The sequence below is a fragment of the Somniosus microcephalus genome, chromosome 29 (assembly GCF_052327205.1).
Source record: "Somniosus microcephalus isolate GS21.2 chromosome 29, FLI_Smic_1.0, whole genome shotgun sequence".
Taxonomy (NCBI): Eukaryota; Metazoa; Chordata; class Chondrichthyes; order Squaliformes; family Somniosidae; genus Somniosus; species Somniosus microcephalus.
The window spans coordinates 44,284,330-44,302,920 of NC_141015.1; the positions used below are offsets into that span (position 1 = coordinate 44,284,330).

General features: G+C 46.3%; 1 protein-coding gene across 4 annotated transcripts in view; it reads left to right on the forward strand.

Annotated features, from left to right (window-relative positions):
- The window catches only part of LOC147098703 (protein transport protein Sec24C-like), a 109,077-nt gene extending 94,339 nt beyond the window's left edge, over positions 1–14,738 (forward strand). For all 4 annotated transcript variants that reach the window (XM_085970751.1, XM_085970750.1, XM_085970753.1 and 1 more), the window contains 4 exons: positions 3,000–3,179; positions 4,528–4,719; positions 11,256–11,345; positions 13,434–14,738. In XM_085970751.1, the coding sequence (XP_085826877.1) occupies positions 3,000–3,179; positions 4,528–4,719; positions 11,256–11,345; positions 13,434–13,574 (603 nt within the window). In that variant the 3' untranslated portion in view covers positions 13,575–14,738. The remainder of the gene's footprint in view (positions 1–2,999; positions 3,180–4,527; positions 4,720–11,255; positions 11,346–13,433) is intronic.
- The last annotated feature ends 3,853 nt before the right edge of the window (positions 14,739–18,591 follow it).

Genomic DNA, 18,591 nt, shown 5'->3' on the forward strand with positions numbered 1-18,591 from the left:
TAAGCTATTGGGTTGCAGCAGGTTGCATACTATGAAAGCCAGTATCTCTGCACTACCCCTGTGCCATATACATTATCAGGCTTTCTCAAACCCACTGGGCATCCACTTGGCTACTAACCTGCTGTCCCTGTCAGATCAGACCTTTATAAGGCTATTTCTTAATTAAAACTCTGTGACCTGGGAATACTGGGTGCTGACACCGGCTACAAGACGTACAGCGAGCAGAAGAGAAAGAGCAACGTTCCATTCTCGACACTGTAGCTGCCCCGAGTCTCTCAAAACTCTTAAAGTAAAATGAAATACACCATCTCCTAAAGACTATTCTAACTTCATTTGTCCAAGCTTTTCTTCGCTTGCAGAGGAAATTGTGTATCCCCCTGAGTTCCTCAGTTTTTTTGAAGGAATAATCAAATTAAATATTTGGGTTAATTACTATTTAGCCTTGGCTCACTGACGGCGCACTCTCCTCAGGGTCAGAAGGTTGTGGGTTCAAGCCATCACTCCAGAGACTTGAGCACATAATCTAGGCTGACACCTCATTGCAGCATTGAGATAATGTTGCAATGTCGAAAGTGCTGTCTTTTGGATGAGACGTTAAACCGTCTGTCCACTGAGGTGGCTATAACAGATCCCATGGCACCGTTCGAAGAAGAGCAGCGAAGTTCTCTCCGGTATCCCTCAAACAACATCGCAAACAGATTATCTGGTCATTTATAAGATTGCTGTTTGTGGGACCTTGCTGTGCATAAATTGGCTGCAGCGTTTCCTAAATTACAACCGTGACTACAATTCAAAAAGTACTTCATTGGCAGTGAAGAACTGAGATGTTTTGAGATCATAAACACTAAATATATGCAAGTTCAGTTCTTTACTGTTCATTCGATGATGGACCTTAACCAGTTAATGAAGCTAAAGTGAAAAATCTGCAGCAGCTGAAAATGCTTTTGAAATTCGAAAGCGGTGCGGTTAGAGTTTATTGCCGTGTTTAGAGATTGATGGACCCAAAAATTGTTTCCAGCATTGTCATTGAGATTTCTGTTGCTGTTGTGACTATCGGTGGTTTGAACATGAATTGTTTCTAGTGCGAGTGACGTTCGATGTGCTTAGTTGACATCCATTAAATATTTGTTTGTACTGCTTGTAAAATAACAGAACCTTGCATGTGATTTAGTAATTGAGACTAAATGTAATGTGAAGAGTGACTACCCTTCAGATTTAACAAGTCTATTCTTGGGAACACAGATGCAGTGGGGGAGAGACCAGATTCGGTTTCATAAGGTTGAAATGCGAATGACACTGACACCTAGGAGAAGTAGTTGAAATTTGCCAATGAACATCACTCAGTTACTCTCAAACCCGCACTTACCAATAATCAGTCACTTGTCTATTATTGGACCACTACTTGTTCGAAGTAGCTTGCGATGGAATGTTAACATTAAAATTAACCTCTCCAGCTCCCCCGATAGGTTAGCGGATAAAGGCCCAATTTGGTGTAATGTTAAGCCTTAGACGTCAGAAGATTGTGGTTAAATTCCTGCTCTGTGCTGAGTTAGTTGGGGTGCTACAATTAGAGAGGGGGGGGAGCAGAGAAAAATCATCCAGCATTCCTGCTTTGGATATCCAGTGCTTCCTGCTGCTAAGTGATCAGTTAAAGAGAGCACTGGGCTGTGGTGCCCTCCAGGAATGCATGATCCAAAGGACTGGTAACACTTATGGGAAACACCCCCCAACAGGAGTCAACAGCTTTAGGAAAGGAGGAAGGAAATCAGGGGTGGGGGGGGGTGGCAAAGTACACGGACTGCGGCAGTTCAAGAAAAAGGCCAGCTGCCACCATCTCGGGTCAACCAGGGATGGACAATATGCCGGCCTTGCCAGTGATGCCCATATCCCATGAATGAATGAATATAAGAAAGTCACACACCAGCCTGACTTGGACATATGTCACCGTTCCTTCATCACTTGGTCAATATCCTGGAATTTCCCACCTACCACCGTGAGAATGGCATCAGCACATGGACTGCTGTGGTTCAGGGGCAAGGCCCTTCACCAGCTTCTAGGGGTGGGCAGTAAATGACGAGCTTTGCCAGCGACACCCACACCCTGAGAACAATTTTTTTTAAAGTCTCGAGGGCGTGAACGGCACTCGATAATGCAAGTTCTCTCCGCTTTGTGCTGTAGAAATGGCTCAAGCCTCGTCGTTTTTAAGCAGTCTGACATCTCGAGCTACTTAAAATCACTCCAAACAATCCGGTGGAGACGCTAACAAATTGTTTCTGTTCCGCAGTGTTAGAGCCAGATTTTAGGAATTGGATGGAGCATCCCCTGTTTTTGAAACTAGTTACAAGACACAAGATGTGGGTGGGTGCGTGCGGATGCTTTTGCTGTCCAGACATTATGCAACATTTTTAATTAAACTCATAGGATAAGGGGATGGCCATTTAGGACTGAGATGAGGAGAAATCTCTTCACTCGGAGGGTTGTGAATCTTTGGAATTCTCTACCCCAGAGGGCTGTGGAGGCTCAGTCGTGGAGTATATTCAAGACAGAGATCGATAGATTTTTGGATATTAAGGGAATCAGGTATGGTGATAGTGCAGTAAGGTGGAGTTGAGGTCGAAGATCAGCCATGATCTCATTGAATGGTGGAGCAGGCTTGAGGGGCCGAATGGCCAACTCCTGCTCCTATTTCTTGTGTTCTTATGAATCATCAGCCTAACAATATTGCACTGGTTAATTAACTTGCCACTCAATTTTTGTGATCATGGTAAAGCTGTGCCCTCTCATTACCACCTTCCTGATTAGTGGAAACAATTTCACCACTTACCTGGTCAGAAATAATTATTCTGAACTTTAAGCCTTGGCCAGATCCCCGCTACCTTTTCAGCTGGAGTGAAAAAAGCCCCAAGTTTTCGACTCCCTTTATAACTGTGACCTGCTCATCTCTGGTCCCGACACTGGGCCCTTGCCACTGTTTTTCACTTGCTGCCTCTTCCCGCTAGCTGATCCTGCCCGAGTGCATGAAGCTGCTGCCCGTGTACCTGAACTGTGTGCTGAAGAGCGAAGTTCTCCAGCCTGGAGCCGACGTCTCCACCGATGATCGCGCCTATATCCGCCAGCTCGTCACATCCATGGACGTAGCAGAAACAAATGTGTTCTTCTATCCTCGGCTTTTACCTGTGGTGAGTAAACCATTAATGTGCTGTTAATCTGGAATATGCAATAAAGCACAACTTAATATTTAGAAGATAATCTCCCAGTATGTGCCATCAAAAGGTGATCTCACCTCTGTTCGAGTGTGTCAAACGAGCATTCCAGACAGGTTTTAATTTGCATTTCCTGTAACTCAATCGGGATCTTAGACCAGGCAGTTTTAGTTTTGGAGGGAGTTTTAAAACTGTAAAATGCTGCTCTGCTGTCAATATTGGACAGGATTGAAAATGGCCAGCAAAATTGGGATGTCAAAATTAAATTGAGGATAGTTGAGGGGCGTGGGTCTGCTCCAAGTTAGCTCTCAAACAGTATTTGTGTTCAGTTCTTGAGTTCAGAGTTCGAGGTTGCAAAGTGGTAACCTGGTCTAAATTGTTCTCTACTTGATCCTGAGTGCACAGAAAATGCAGGTCAAGATCTTTGGGTCCTTTCTGATGAAGGGTACACGCCCAAAATGGCTTTGCTCTTTACAGATGCTGATTGCCCTGCTGTGTGTTTCCAGCATTTTCTGTTTTTCCTTTTTAACTTACTGAGAGCAAGCAGCCTTGTATAGTAATAGGACAATTCAGATTGGGGCAACAAGGGTAATAGTAATGTGATTTGTGTAGTCTCAGTCCAAGACCTGAGCACATAATCTAGGCTGACACTCCAAGGGAGTGCCGCACTGTCGGAGGGACAGTACTGAGGGAGCGCTGCACAGTCGGAGGGCCAGTGCGCTGAGAGCGCTGCACAGTCAGAGGGACAGTACTGAGGGAGTGCTGCACAGTCGGAGGGGCAGTACAGAGGGAGCCTCACTGTCGGAGGGGCAGTACTGAGGGAGCACTGCACTGTCGGAGGGACTGTACTGAGGGAGTGCTACACTGTCTGAGGTGCCATCTTTCAATGAGATGTTGCCCTGAAGTGAAGGTAAAAGATCCCACAGCACTATTCAAAGAAGAGCAGGGGAGTTATCCCCGTTGTCCTGGCAATACTTATTTCTCAACCAGCACCACTTAAATTTTTTTTTAATTATCTGGTCATTATCGCATTGCTGTTTGTGGGATCTTGCAGTGAGCAAATTGTCTGTGGCGTTTCCTACATTACAACAGTGCCGACACTTCAAAAGTACTTAATTGGCTGTAAAGCGCTTTGGGGATGCCCTGAGGTTGTGAAAGGCGCTATAGAAATGCAAGTTCTTGTGTATAATTAGCGGAAACTGTCATCTACATCAAGCTGTTCAAAATGTATTTTCCTTATATGTTGATAAATCAATGTTCCGACAATCTTTTGTTTTAGAAAAAAGCCTTTATTGTGACCAGAACATTTTTCTTTTGTCATTAGCACAAGATGGCTGTTGATAGTGATGATTTTCCAGTGGCCATTCGTTGCTCAGAGGAACGACTGTCAAAGGGAGGCATCTATCTGTTGGAGAATGGATTGAACCTCTTCATATGGGTAGGAATGAACACACAGCACGACCTCATCCAGAGCATCTTTAATGTGCAATCGTTTGGGCAGATCGACTCTGCACTGGTGAGTTTCAGATGAGAGAGAATCCTGCAATAACTCAGTTTCTCTGTGATAGGTTGTGATTCATACCAAAGATTTTAGGCTTTGAATCAGAAGTAACCAAATGTTGCAGGTGTGTTTCTGCACATAATGTGACTGAGATGTGAAACGCTGAATTGTCCTTAATCTGATTATTTTCTTCATGAAGGTCTGAAGCATTGAAGTCTTGGTTGTAAATTTCTTTATTGTAGGTTTTGTTTTCAGTTATAGACTGGCTTTACTGTGAAACAGGTGCCCTGTTATAGCAAAGGCTGTCTAATATTTCAAGGCTCCTCCAGTATACAGAAACAGGCCATTTTATGAGTTTTTAATGAGCTTTACACCCATAACTTGGAGTCTGTCATTCGCAGATCCACAACCCTAAATGCGTGCTTCCCCAGGAGTGGAAGGGGGCAGACGGTTCGAGAGTTCTGTATTGCTGCAGATATTTGTAAACATGGAGCTGTGTTTAAGGTGCCATTTGAGCATCTCTAGCGTTGAGGTGAAGCAGCTCCACTTCGCAGCAACACTCAACAACTCCTGGTGTTATTCCAGCATCCAGGCCCAGCCTGACTCTGAAGCGAAGCAGAGTCACATCGTGACCTGGCTCCGAATTTACAGCACACCTTTAGCAGTGATTGTTGTGTCCGTGTGTTGATAGAGACACTGAAGACAGGAGTTGGTTTCATAGGTGTTTACTAAACAAAGTCTGGAGGGGAACTAACGGATACAACACAATATACAGGCTTATATAGCCCGAGTGGCCATTACCGGCATTACAGTACACATGGGGCTCTTAAAGGCACACACAATACAATTCCTCCCCTTTTAGCTAACCAGTACATAATATTTTAAGTAATTATTAATTACATGTTACAAGAAAAATAATATACACATTGCTGCAGTTAATTGATTATAAGTCAGTCTCTCTGGAGGCTTCCTGACTCAGTCCGGATAACGCCTCGGTGGTGTAGTAGTTTCTGGTGGTGTAGTAGGTTCTTTTGGCAAGGCTGATTCGGCTTGAATGCCAGTGTCGGGTTCATCGGGTTCCAGTATCACCGGATCGGAGGTAGATATGGGTATCTCTACTTCATCGTTAGGCGTATAGAGTTGTGGTGTAGGTTGTCCCTTTTCGGATGACTCTATGATCTGGTCAGCATGGTGCCTTATTATGCTTTCTCCGATGTCCACGGTATACATCAGCGGTCCTAGTCGTGTGCAGATAGTTCCAGGCTGCCATTTCTCGGTACGGTAGTCCCGGGCCAAAACTTGTTGACCTATCTGGAAGGTTCTAGTTGGCCTTTCATTCATGCCTTGAAATTGCCGGTTCTCCACGTCCCTTCTGATGTTGGGCTTGATCAAATCCAGCCGGCATCTTAGGCTTCTATTGAAGAACATCATGGCGGGAGTTTGGTTTGTAACCATATGTGTTGCATTCCTGTATGCGAACAAGAAGTTATCCACCTTGTGCTGAAGTTTTATGTCTTCATTACCCATGGCCTTTATGGCCTTCTTGAAGGTCTGGACAAACCTTTCAGCCAATCCATTGGTGGCGGGATGGTATGGGGCGGACGTGTAGTGCTTAACCCCATTGTTTTTTAAGAACTTCCTGAATTCTTCGGACACAAATTGCGGTCCATTATCAGAACAGATCTGTTCCGGCAGCCCATTCCTGGCAAATATGGTCCTTAATACTGTGATGGTTTTTTCCGTGGTGGTGGAGGACATCTTTATTACCTCCGGCCACTTGGAGTGTGCATCAACCGCAATTAAGAACATTGAGCCCATAAATGGACCAGCAAAGTCGATGTGTACCCTTTGCCAGGGAGATGAGGGCCACTCCCATGGATGTAGAGGGGCTTGGGGTGGAGCGTTTTGGACCTTCTGGCATCCTAGGCAGCTCTTGGTCATTTCTTCGATGTCTCCATCGATACCTGGCCACCATACAAACGCTCTGGCTAGGTTCTTCATTTTCACTCCACCCAGATGCCCCTCGTGAAGCTCCTTTAGCACTTTATCCTGGAGTTTGGGTGGAATCACCACTCTGGATCCACACATCAAGGTTCCTCGGCATACTGACAGCTGTTCTCTTCTTTGCGAGAATGCTGGCAACAGTGGTTCGCCATGTGCTGGCCATCCCTTCACCATTAAGTCGTAGACTCGTGAGAGAGTCGGGTCATTTCTCGTTTCCTTTTCAATGGCAGAATTTGTTACTGGTAGACATTCCACTATGGTTGAGTGGAACATCTCCACTGGGTCTACTGTAGGTGCCTCTTCTGCCGTTGGCAACGGTAGGCGCGATAAACCGTCAGCATTCCCATGCTGTTTTGATCCTTTGTATTCTATGTTGTATTGGTGTGCCCCTAGAAAAAGGGACCACCTCTGTAGCCTTTGCGCTGTCATGATGGGAACACCCTTTTTAGGGTTGAATATGGAGATGAGGGGTTGATGGTCAGTCAACAAGGTAAATTTTTGTCCGTGTAGGTAATGGTTGAATTTCTTCACTCCCCATACCAGGCTGAGTGCTTCCCTGTCGATTTGGGCATAGTTACGCTCAGCTGAGTTCAATGAGCGTGACGCAAAAGCTATCGGCCGTTCCGAGCCATCAGGGAATTTATGCGATAATACTGTTCCTATGCCGTAAGGGGATGCATCGCACGCCAGTCTGATTGGCAGTGATGGGTTGTAATGAGCCAAAACTTCTTTGGACGTGATTAAGTCTTTGGGTTTATGGAAGGCACGTTTACAGTCTTCGCTCCATTTCCAAATTACTCCTGTTTGTAGCAGTTCATTAAGAGGGTGTAGAAGAGTTGATAAGTTCGGTAAAAATTTATGATAGTAATTTATTAATCCCAGGAACGACCTTAATTGTGAAACATTTTCAGGTGCTGGGGCTTTTATGACCGCTTCAATTTTTTTCAGGTGACTTATGCAACCCTTCCTTATTAATTATGTGGCCACAATATGGTATTTGATTTTGGAAAAATTCGCACTTGGGGCGATTTGCTCGTAGGCCCCGTTCTCTCAGCCTAGTGAGCACCCGCTCCAAATTGGCAAGGTGCTCGTTGTCGTTTTCTCCTGTTACAAGGATGTCGTCTAGGTAGCATTGAGTCCCCGGAATCCCTTGGAGGACTTGCTCCATAGCTCTTTGCCAGATAGCTGGAGCGGATGCTACTCCGAAAACCAGTCGATTGTACTGGTACAGACCTTTGTGTGTATTTATCGTGAGATATTTTTTAGAGGCCTCTTCAACCTCCATCTGTAGATATGCCTGTGCCAAGTCAATTTTGGTGAAACGTTTCCCTCCAGATAGTGAGGCGAAAATATCTTCTATCCTCGGAAGAGGATACTGTACCGTGTGAAGGACCGGATTTACCGTCACCTTGAAGTCTCCACAGATGCAAATGTTTCTCTGTTCTTCAGATTTATCATTATTCAAAGTTTTCTTCATGACCGGGACGATGGGTGTTGCCCACTCGCTCCAATCTATTTTGGATAATACGCCTGCCTTTTCCAAATTCTCCAGCTCTGCCTCGACTGTCTGTGTGGAGTTTGCACATTCTCCCCGTGTTTGCGTGGGTTTCCTCCGGGTGCTCCGGTTTCCTCCCACAATCCAAAGATGTGCGAGTTAGGTTGATTGGCTATGATAAATTGACCCTTAGTGTTAGGGGGATTAAATACGTGGGGTTACGGGGATAGGGTGGGATATGTGTTGGTGGTGTAGGGGTTACGGGGATAGGGTGGGATATGTGTCGGTGCAGGCTCGATGGGCCAAAATGGCCTCTATCTGCACTGTGGGGTTTCTGTGAGACTGCTGGACGAATTGCGTATGGCACCGGTCTTGCCTTAAAAAACTTGGGAATTGCCGTATCTTCCACTTTTATTGAGGCGGTGATGCCTTTCAAGGTTCCTAGTTTCTCTTGAAACACTTCCTTGGCGTTGGCCAAGGTGTCTTTTAATCGTTCAGGTATGACGTCATCATTTTTTTCCTTACTGGTCACCGTCAGTGCCTGAATGGAGTGCCAGTCTAAACGTATTTTCCTGATCCATTCACGTCCCAAGAGCGGTGGACCACCATCTTGTAGAACGTATAAATACAACTTCTGTATTTCTTTGCCGTTGTATACAACAGGCACCCTTATTTTTCCTTTGGGGTATACTTTCTGCCCCGTATATGTTTTCAAGATAATGGATGTGTCTTTTAAAGGTATATGCGGAAATAGCCGCTCGTAATCCCGTCGATTTATGACGGTCGGAGCTGATCCTGTATCTAGCTCCATTTTAACTGGGGACCCTGCTATTGTGAGGGTAACCCAAATGGTCTGGTAATCTTCTTTGGCAATTACATTATGTAATTTGAGAGAGCTTAGTCTCTTGTTTCCGGAGTCGCTATCGCTCTTCTGGTCTTCGGAGCTAATGTCCGTCATCATTTGTACCTCTGTACTTTTCCTTATTGATTTTTTTTCTGTTAGTGGATTTTTTGTTTCCAGATCGGCATACACGTGTAATGTGTCCCATCTTTCCGCATTGCCTGCATGCTTTGTCCTTGAACCAGCAGTCCCTCTGGTCATGGGTGGATCTGCCGCAGCGATATCTCTCGAAACCCCGTGTCATTTCATGGGTGCCGAAGTCCTATGGCTTTTGCTGTATCTCTGCAGCTCCTCTTGCACTGAAAGCCTTGTCCAGTGTCAAATCTTTCTCAGAAAGTAGCCTTTTTTGTGTTCCTTCACTTAGGAGACCGCAGACGAATTTGTCTCGTAGAGAATCTGCCAGTCCTGCCTCGAATTGGCAGTGTAGGGTATCAACAATCTCCTTAAAATTCTTGTCCATCGGTTCGGCTGGAGTGATTAAGTTTCGTAACAGCTTGTATGTCTTTGCGCCCATTAGATTTAGAAGTACTGAAGCTTTTTTTTCATCTTCTATTCCATTTGCGGTGCAATATATCTCCACTCTTTCCACATATGTGGTCCAATCCTCTATCTTGTTATCAAAAGCATCAATATTGCCAGACTTAGGCATCCTAGAAAAAAATGGCGCTTCCCGCGTTTCTTTCTTTTCTGCAGAAAAGATATGGCGCTTCCCCGCTGCTGCTGCCGATGACAACGCTGTTTCCCGCGGTTTCCGTTCTTTTTATTTATTTATTTATTTACAGTTGGAGACTCGTTCCCGCCGGACTCTCTCTCTAGTTCTGAACGCCGACCTGCTTGCAGCGCCGGCCGTCTCCCGAGTGCTCCCTCCCCATCTGTTACTGCTTGCCTCCGCTTTCGCTGCTTGGCCTAGCTGCAGAGCCAGCTGCTGGAGCCCCAGCCCGACGCCCAGGAAGGATTATTGCAGTACCTGCCACCAGCTTGGCTAGCTGGTGAAACCACAGCTTTCTCTTTTTCTTGATTTCTCTTCAACCTTGGACGCCAGAGGAATCGATGTCCTTGAGGTGCTGCCGAATTGCAGGTAAGTCCGTTTCCAATTCGTCGCCACTGTTGTGTCCGTGTGTTGATAGAGACACTGAAGACAGGAGTTGGTTTCATAGGTGTTTACTAAACAAAGTCTGGAGGGGAACTAACGGATACAACACAATATACAGGCTTATATAGCCCGAGTGGCCATTACCGGCATTACAGTACACATGGGGCTCTTAAAGGCACATACACTACAGTGATGTGTATTGAAACTGGTTTGCACCGACACTACATCTGGTGTGTCAGTGCTGCCATGGAGTTGGTTTCTCAACAGAATAGCAGAATATAACCAAATTAAGTCCCAGCATTCTGTTGATTTAATTTAGTTTCTGAATAATGTTAAACCGTCAAAAGCAGAGAATAGGTCTGAGTAGCAGAAGCTGTATTGCAGGAAGGATGTGATTGCACGAGAGAGGGTGCAGAGGAGATTTACGAGGGTGTTGCCTGGGTTGGAGAGGCTGGGGTTGTTTTCTTTGGAACAGAGGAGGCTGAGGGGAGACCTAATTAAGGTGTATAAAGTTGAGGGGCCTTGACAGAGTGGACAGGAAGGACCTATTTCCCTTAGCAGAGGGGTCGATAACCAGGGGACACAGATTTAAAGTAATTGGTAGAAGGATTAGAGGGGAATTGAGAACTTTTTTCACCCAGAGGGTGGTGGGGGTCTGGAACTCACTGCCTGAAAGGGTGGTAGAGGCAGAAACCCTCATCACATTTAAAAAGTACTTGGATGTGCACTTGAAGTGCCGTAACCTACAAGGCTATGGACCAAGAGCTGGAAAGTGGGATTAGGCTGGAGAGCTGTTTATTGACCGGCACAGACATGATGGGCTGAATGGCCTCCTGTGCCATAAATTTCTGATTCTTCTACGATTCTGTAAGCTCTCACTAATTCAGATTTTATTTTTTTAAGTAGATGCATAAACTAGTAAAACTGTGACAAATGAACATGGTTACATGAATTTCCTAGTGATTGCGCGCTCTAACTCCAGTGCGGAGTTTTGTTAACTGTGCTCTATTCTTTGTGCAGGTGCTAGCTGTCTGATTTGACTTTCATTTCATTTCCAGGGCACTCTGCCGATGCTCGATAATCCGTACTCCAAAAAGTTACGCTCCATGGTTGATATGATTCGTGCTCAGAGACCCAGGTTTATGAAGGTAAAAACATAAAGTCCAACATTTCATAGTCACCGTTGCCTTGTCAATCTCTTGGTTACTGCAGTAAGGTGTTATTTCCGATTGTCCTGTGGTGATTATGGCTTGGCTAGCTGGCAGGGATCACAGAACAGTGATTGAATTGAAGGGTTGAGGTGATGAGCTGTGTCTAGACTTTCACGGTTTCTGCCCGTCATCTTCTGAACTTCAAAATGGCAGAACTGTTTTGTAGTCGGTCACTCGTAACTTTTTGCCATGGGAATATCTGCCTTCCGGTTAAGAGCAGACCCTCATTTTCCCCTCTAATATTTACATGTCCCAAGTGGCTACCGGGCTGGCAGCCTGCGTCCTGATCTCCCCCAGTGCCCTGTTTGGCCATCAGAAGATGTGACGGTGACTCAGACACTGAGCATCTCTGTCTGCTTGGCACTGTTCACATCAGGAGCTAAGTGGCGTGAACAGTCGGACCCGGCGTTTGCTACTTCATGTGACTGTCTCCTTGCTCCATTGTGCAGCATCAGCACGATGCCCATCACTAGATTCCATAAAATCTGTGGGTGAAGTGCTTTGAGACATTTTAACAGCATAATAAAACACTAAGTGTTTCTTGTATAATCTGAAGTGTTGTGACCAATACAATTCAATTTTTTATTTGCCATATGTACTAGTACAATGGAATGCTTACTCCCCGTAGGGACACGTCAGCTATTTTTACAGCGCCGTGTTCAGAAAGTCAATTCAATGGCGTCCAGTGGCAGTGGGAGCACGATGTCCCTCAGCCGCTCCGTCCTCGTTCCCGCGGCCTCCTCCTCACTGTTGCCGGCTCGGCTCCACATGTGCTGGCCTGCTTCTCCCGCTCACCCTCTAGCCACCATTTCTGGCTCCCCTCCTCCCAGTCGGACTGCGAGTCATCGTGGCTGCTGCTGCGTCCCGATGCGTTGCGCTGCCTCCGCCCGACTCGCCGAACACATCCTCCAGTCACCGCGGCCTCCACCTCACCGTCGCCGGCTCCACGGCCCGAGCCTGCTTCTCCCGCTTCCGGTCCGGCCTCTGGCCGCCATGCTCGGCTCCCCTCCTCCCAGTCGGAATACTTCCCCGCTGAGGAGCTGCCGGCCGACGTGCCCTAGCGGGTCGACGTGGCTGCTGCTGCGTCCCGCTGCGCTGCCTCCGCCCGACTCGCCGAACACCTCGCTCCGGTTGCGGGCGAGAGCGGGCCGCCCGAAGCAGGGAGAGCGCGCCAGCGCCAGACCGTCTCGAGCGCCATCTTGACTTCCTCAATAGAAGCAATATATAGAAATGTATGAGCATTTGTCACAGTGTTTGCAATATCACGGAGCAATGCAGGATATCTTGCTGTAAGATGAAACTCTCCATTCCTTGTTCTAGATGATTTCACTGACTTTTATGTTAACTAACTGAAATGTGGGAGATGAACCCATTCTGGAAGTTCTTTAAGGACCTAGAGGTTGCTGGCTGACCTTTTATGATCTCAATCAATCGAATTGATCTCCAAAGAAAGAAATGGTGGTGTGACCTATTTGACACGGCCGCTTGCAAACTCGCTCTCCTGTTACATGGGCTGTTGAGGTTTCTCTGCCCCGAGAGCTGGAGCTATTGTGTAACATCACCAACACCTGTTTAATAGCAAACCTCTTGAGAGCGACTGAAATTCGTACATTCTGTAGCCTCCAAATGCCAGTGGGACACGGCGGTAATGAAGCCTGACCCTGCAGTGTAGTGTTGAGGGAGTGCTGCATTATCAGAGGAGACGTTAAACCAAGACCCCCCATTTATCCTCTCGGGTGGGTGTGAAAGATCCCAGGACACTATTCAAAGACGAGCAGGGAGTTCTCTGTGTCCTGGCCAACATATCCCTCAACCAACATCACCAAAACAGATTAATAACTTATTCACTGTTTGTGGGACCTTGCTGTGTGCAAATTGGCTGCTATATTTGCCCACATAACAGTGACTACTCTTCAAAATGAATCCATTAGTTAGAAAGTGCTTTGAGATGTGCTGAGGACATGATTAAGTACCTGTATAAATGCAAGTTCTTCCTTTCACACCATCAACTCCTTATCCTTGCAGCTCTTGATAGTGAAGCAAGAAGACAAGATGGAGTTGCTCTTCAAGCACTTTCTCATGGAGGACAAGAGTGTGAACGGCGGAGCTTCCTACGTGGACTTTCTGTGCCACATGCACAAAGAGATCCGACAGCTACTCAGCTAAACTGGGGGGTGGGGGGGCAGAGGTGTTTACTCGAAAGGAGCTGCGTCCGAGCTGTTTCCCGGTGGGCCCTGTACTCTCCTGGTGTAAACACGGATTCGACACGGGCGCGTGGCTAACTTGTTAATACTGATGTAATGTAAGGAATTAATAGTACAGTATAATGTATATGATTTAGAATCTTATATGAGAGCTATCTTTTCAACACTGGTATTGCTGTGTTCCTTGTGTATGAGGAGATGAGACGAGGAATGCACTGTGTGTGTTTGGATGTATGAAAGGGAAAGCTCCTGATACACAAGCTTTCAAGTGAAAATAAATTGAACAAAATCCAGTTTGTGGCTTTGCTAACATGGTTCGACTTTCTGGAAATTATTTTTATATACATCTGAGGTAATCATTTCATGTTGTACAACAGCCTTTTTTTCCCCCGTTCTGTCTGTTAATTAGGTCTTGAAATGTGAATAGGTTTGTGAATGAAAATGTTATATATTCACTTGTGTGAATGCTTAACATTTCTGTTGATTCAATTCCCTGATCTTTTAAATTCCCTGCTCTACTTTACTCCCTTGCAGATTCTTGGTGAAAACTTATGACTTCCAGGAAGGGCTTTGGTGAGGGAGGTTTTTTAAATATTTGCAAAATGTCAGTATTTTTGTGTTTCAGATTTTATTAACTAATCAGAGAAGGGTGTGTGCAGCACAGGCATTCTCCAACTGCCATGTGCAGAGTCACTAACCACCACCTCTTCTGTCCTGCACCATAATCTAGAGTCCCGAGCATTATCCAACTAAAAACATCAAACCCAAGAAAGAATGGCGTAATTTAATCCTTCCTTGCATCATCGGCCTCGTGTTCTGATTGTAAGCTCTGTGATTGCAAGACTTTGTGATGGGATTTGATGCCAACCCTTGGGGGAAGGAGTACATTACTGCTATTGTATCCATTACAAGTGAGATGAACAGTGGTGATCCGGGATCATTACGCACATTTACGTTTCCATAGCCTTTTTTTTTTCTGGATAAACTTTGTATCTTCCAGTTCCTATTTATTGGATTGGATTTCCATGCTGATTTTTGCAGCCTGCTGTAAAACAAAAAACAAAATGTGCTGTTGTAAACGGGACATTAATTTTTGATGCAATAAATACATTTCTTTCCAAATGTCTCATCAGATCTGCCCTCCGGTTTATAATTCAGTCTTAGTCCATCTGTAATGGAGAGAATCACTTGTATCTGGCCGTGTGGGTGACTGCATTCTTGACTAGGATACATGTTCATTAAATGGTCTCATCTGTTGCTCTGGTTAGAGTCGTGGCACTGACGTTATCACAGCAGAGCTCTGAACCCCACCAGTATAATCGAGGCTCCGGGTAGATCCATTTCTAAATCCTTTGTGATCCGTGGTTTTGAAATGAACATATTCTGGTCTGTTCCATTGAGTGGCGGTGAAGGCATTCAGAAATATGAGCAGCGCCCGCCTTTTCTGAGATTTGCACCTTGAAAATGGTGTTTAATAATTCACCCTCTGATATTCTGCTAAGTTTCCTGTTTGATTTGAAGTATGATGAACAATGTTGTCCAAATGCCCACCTTCCTAAGCCAGTATGAATAGTCTCTCACTGCGAGTGGTAGAGGGGAGGGAAGTCTAGACAACTTCCAAAAAAGGGTACGAAGAAAAGGCGCATTGCTTTCGGCAACCTACTGCACACTGGCAGACGCCTGGTCCTGCTGTGCTCTGGAACAGTGCAGTGAAGAGCTTTAAATGTTTATTCAATGTTGTTTGTTAGGGGGTGTTGTAGTATAATCTGCCTCCTGCAGGTGGTGTTCTGAGGATTCTTGTGACTGTAGTAACTTGGTCACTGCTAATTGTAAATCTGAGCAGTGAGTGTGATGTATTTCAAAGCGCTGCACCACATCCCAGTAAGGTGGGTGTTCATGTTGGCCATGGCTTGTGCACCGCTTCCAGTTTTGGCTGCTCCATCGGGGAGAGGATGGACTCTCCCGTCTACCTGGACTTCCCAGCAGCAACTTACGGAACCTGGTTCATCCAGCTACCCCACAGCCGTGATCAGGAATGGTGTTTGGGAGTAAGCGGAAAAAGACCCTAAAAAGAGGTGAGAATCAAAATCGGGAGCCCCAAGCAACTGACTGCTTAGTTATTTAGATCCAGTCAGCTCTCTGGATGTGTTGCTACTGGCTGTGAACCACTTACTGCAGCTGCTAGTCACCGGCCAGGAGCCCATTGCACCCGTAGCCATAACATTACAAAATCTCCAGTCTGTAGCAACATCCTGCTGACAGCCCTACTTCCTGTTACATTTTTGTCAACTTTTCACCATTATAAATTGGGATTTTCCTATGTAAACTTGTATTTGATATATTGACAGCAGAAATAAGTTTTAATTATGCTAAACTGACTGTAACCGGTTCCTGTGAACCTAGCAGTACAATAACAAGTCAAGATTTTAAAATAGCTGCAACCGAGAAGAGGAATCATGGTTTTATCAGGTGGTGGATTCAGGTCCAGACTGGAGCCATGTGCATGGAACCTGCTCCAAATCTAGGCTAAGTTGCACACCAGCTGGTGGCCTCAAGATGGTCCTGTTGAGTTTCCTGAGCAGAGGGTGGTCAGTTCATATTGTGTCCATGCACCTAGTTGCTGATTTTTCCACCTTCAGACCCTGGCGATGCGCCTCCACATTGAGGATCCTCCCAAGTGGTGCGCGCCCCAGACGCTTTTCTTCAGTCAGTGCCACGACCTGAATTACGACCGGCAGCTGCAAGAGATCTCTCAGTCTGAGCTGCCAGCGTCTTACGGGTACCTGCTGAAAGTCTGAAGCCAGCAGGGGTTCAGTCGTGATCACTAAGATTGGTCAGCTAGCAACACACGCCCCCACCCCGTAATTCATGGGGTTTTCTCGAGTGCGTTGTGGGGGCAGAGATGATTCTGTGATGTGCTGGGTGGTGACTGTGCCGGCTGGATGTCCTGGAATCTGGTTACTTCCTCCCGCCAATTCCTTCCGCAAATGCAGACGCAAATATCCAGCGCATCGAGCCGGCCCAAGGGCGTGGGGCATTGTGTCTGATCTTACCCAAGTATTCTAACTGGCACCAAGTCCCGCTCACCCATCACCCCTGTGCTCGCTGACCGACATTGGCTCCCAGTCCGGCAATGCCTCAATTTGAAAATTCTCATCCTTGTTTTTAAATCGATCTCTGTAACCTCCTCCAGCCCCACAACCCTCCAAGATCTCTGCACTCCACCAATTCTTGTCTCTTGCGCATCTCCCACACTCCAGCATTGGCCGCCATGCCTTCAGCTGCTAATGTCCTAAGCAATGGAATTCCCTCCCTAAACCTCTGCGCCTCTCTACCTCTCCTCCTTTAGAACGCTCCTTAAAACCTTTTTCACAAAGTTTTTGGTCATCTGCCCTAATATCTCCGTGAGAGGCTGGTGTTAAATATTGTCTGATAACGCTCTTGTGAAGTGCCTTGTGACGTTTTACTACGTTAAAGGTGCTATATAAAGGCAAGTTATTGTTGGATACAAGGTGTGCCAGCTGTATGCCCTCCAGCGCCCGTTCCCACCTGGAAACTGGTACATCCTCTTGCCAGTGCCCTATGCAAACCCGAACTGAACTGAGTGCATTGAGGCGGCTCACAAGATATTGAAATTCTATTTCTAAATCAGTGTGTGATCCTCCTTAGAAATTGGATCGCAATCTCTCTCCATGGGCCTTCCAAGAATGATGGCCAAAACCTGAGATGGGCAGGATTCCCATCGGGCGGGCGGGGGAAATAAAGGAGGCGCTGATAATACAGCGCTGCAGAACCATTCATGGGGGCAATTGGAAATCTGTTTTTTCCTGTTTGGCTAGTCTGCCCTGCCCAAAACCTGCCGGAGGTGAACTATCTGTGGGGAGGGGTTTTAGTTTTTGCTGCCCGAGACACATTCGGAACAGTGAATCATGGGACCATTGCGTCTTTGCAGTCACCTTGAAGGTGCAGTGCAAGAGTCCACCACTGGCTCTTCCAGTGTGCTTTAGCCCTAAATTCAGATCAGCACCTTGATGTGGACACTGTGGATCCCTCTGTTCCCCCATTCCACTCGCTACAGCCTCCCCTCTGCCCAGTTGATCAGTCAGGTGGTTTGTGTTGTGGGCACAGATTCCTCTGCAAATTGTCTTAGGACAGTCGGTGCTTGGGTCTGTGCTCACAACTGCCCTCATTGCTGCATCCCATTAGTACAGATACAATTCTAAGATTATTGCACACCAACCTGCTATAGGTCCATTGCCCACATGAGGGCAGTTGTGAGCACAGACCTAAGGAGCAGCTCAGCAATGAGCTAGAATACAGTCCTTGTGCACATGTTCAGTTCCATTCCAGGAAAGGAAGATTCTGATGTTAATTACAAGCAACTTAAACTCAGTTATTAACTGCCGTTATGGTGGTATCCTGATGCTGCCAGCTGTGGCTCAGTGGGTAGCACACTCTCCTCTGAGTCAGAAGGTTGTGGGATCAAGTCCCACTCCAGAGACTTAAGCCCCTAATCCAGCTAGACACCCAAGTGCAGTACTGAAGGAGTGCTGCACTGTCGGAGGTGTCATCTTTCGAATGAGACATTAAACTCCCCTTGTCTGCCCTCTCAAGTGGGCATAAGTTTCGGCAATTCATTAAGGTTGATGTATTTTATAACCATAATATTTATTGTGTGTATATAAAGTCATACAAGTTCAGACAAAATGAATGGGCTGGAGTGGGGCTTGATTCACATCTGTGTACGCTGGTCCAGCTGTTCCCTGCAGACTGGTTCAAGACTCCTGATACCCAATGCCAAGGAAGATCAAACCGATTCACTTCCCCTGCACTCCTCAACAGCGGCTCTTGCAGCACAGTTGCTGCTTTTTACATGGCCGTGTGTTGGCACCTGCCTGGCTCCCGGAAATAAGCGGTGAAACATTCACAGGTAGCCACATGTGCACAGCCGCTGAGCAGACGTGTCCTGGAACCAGCCC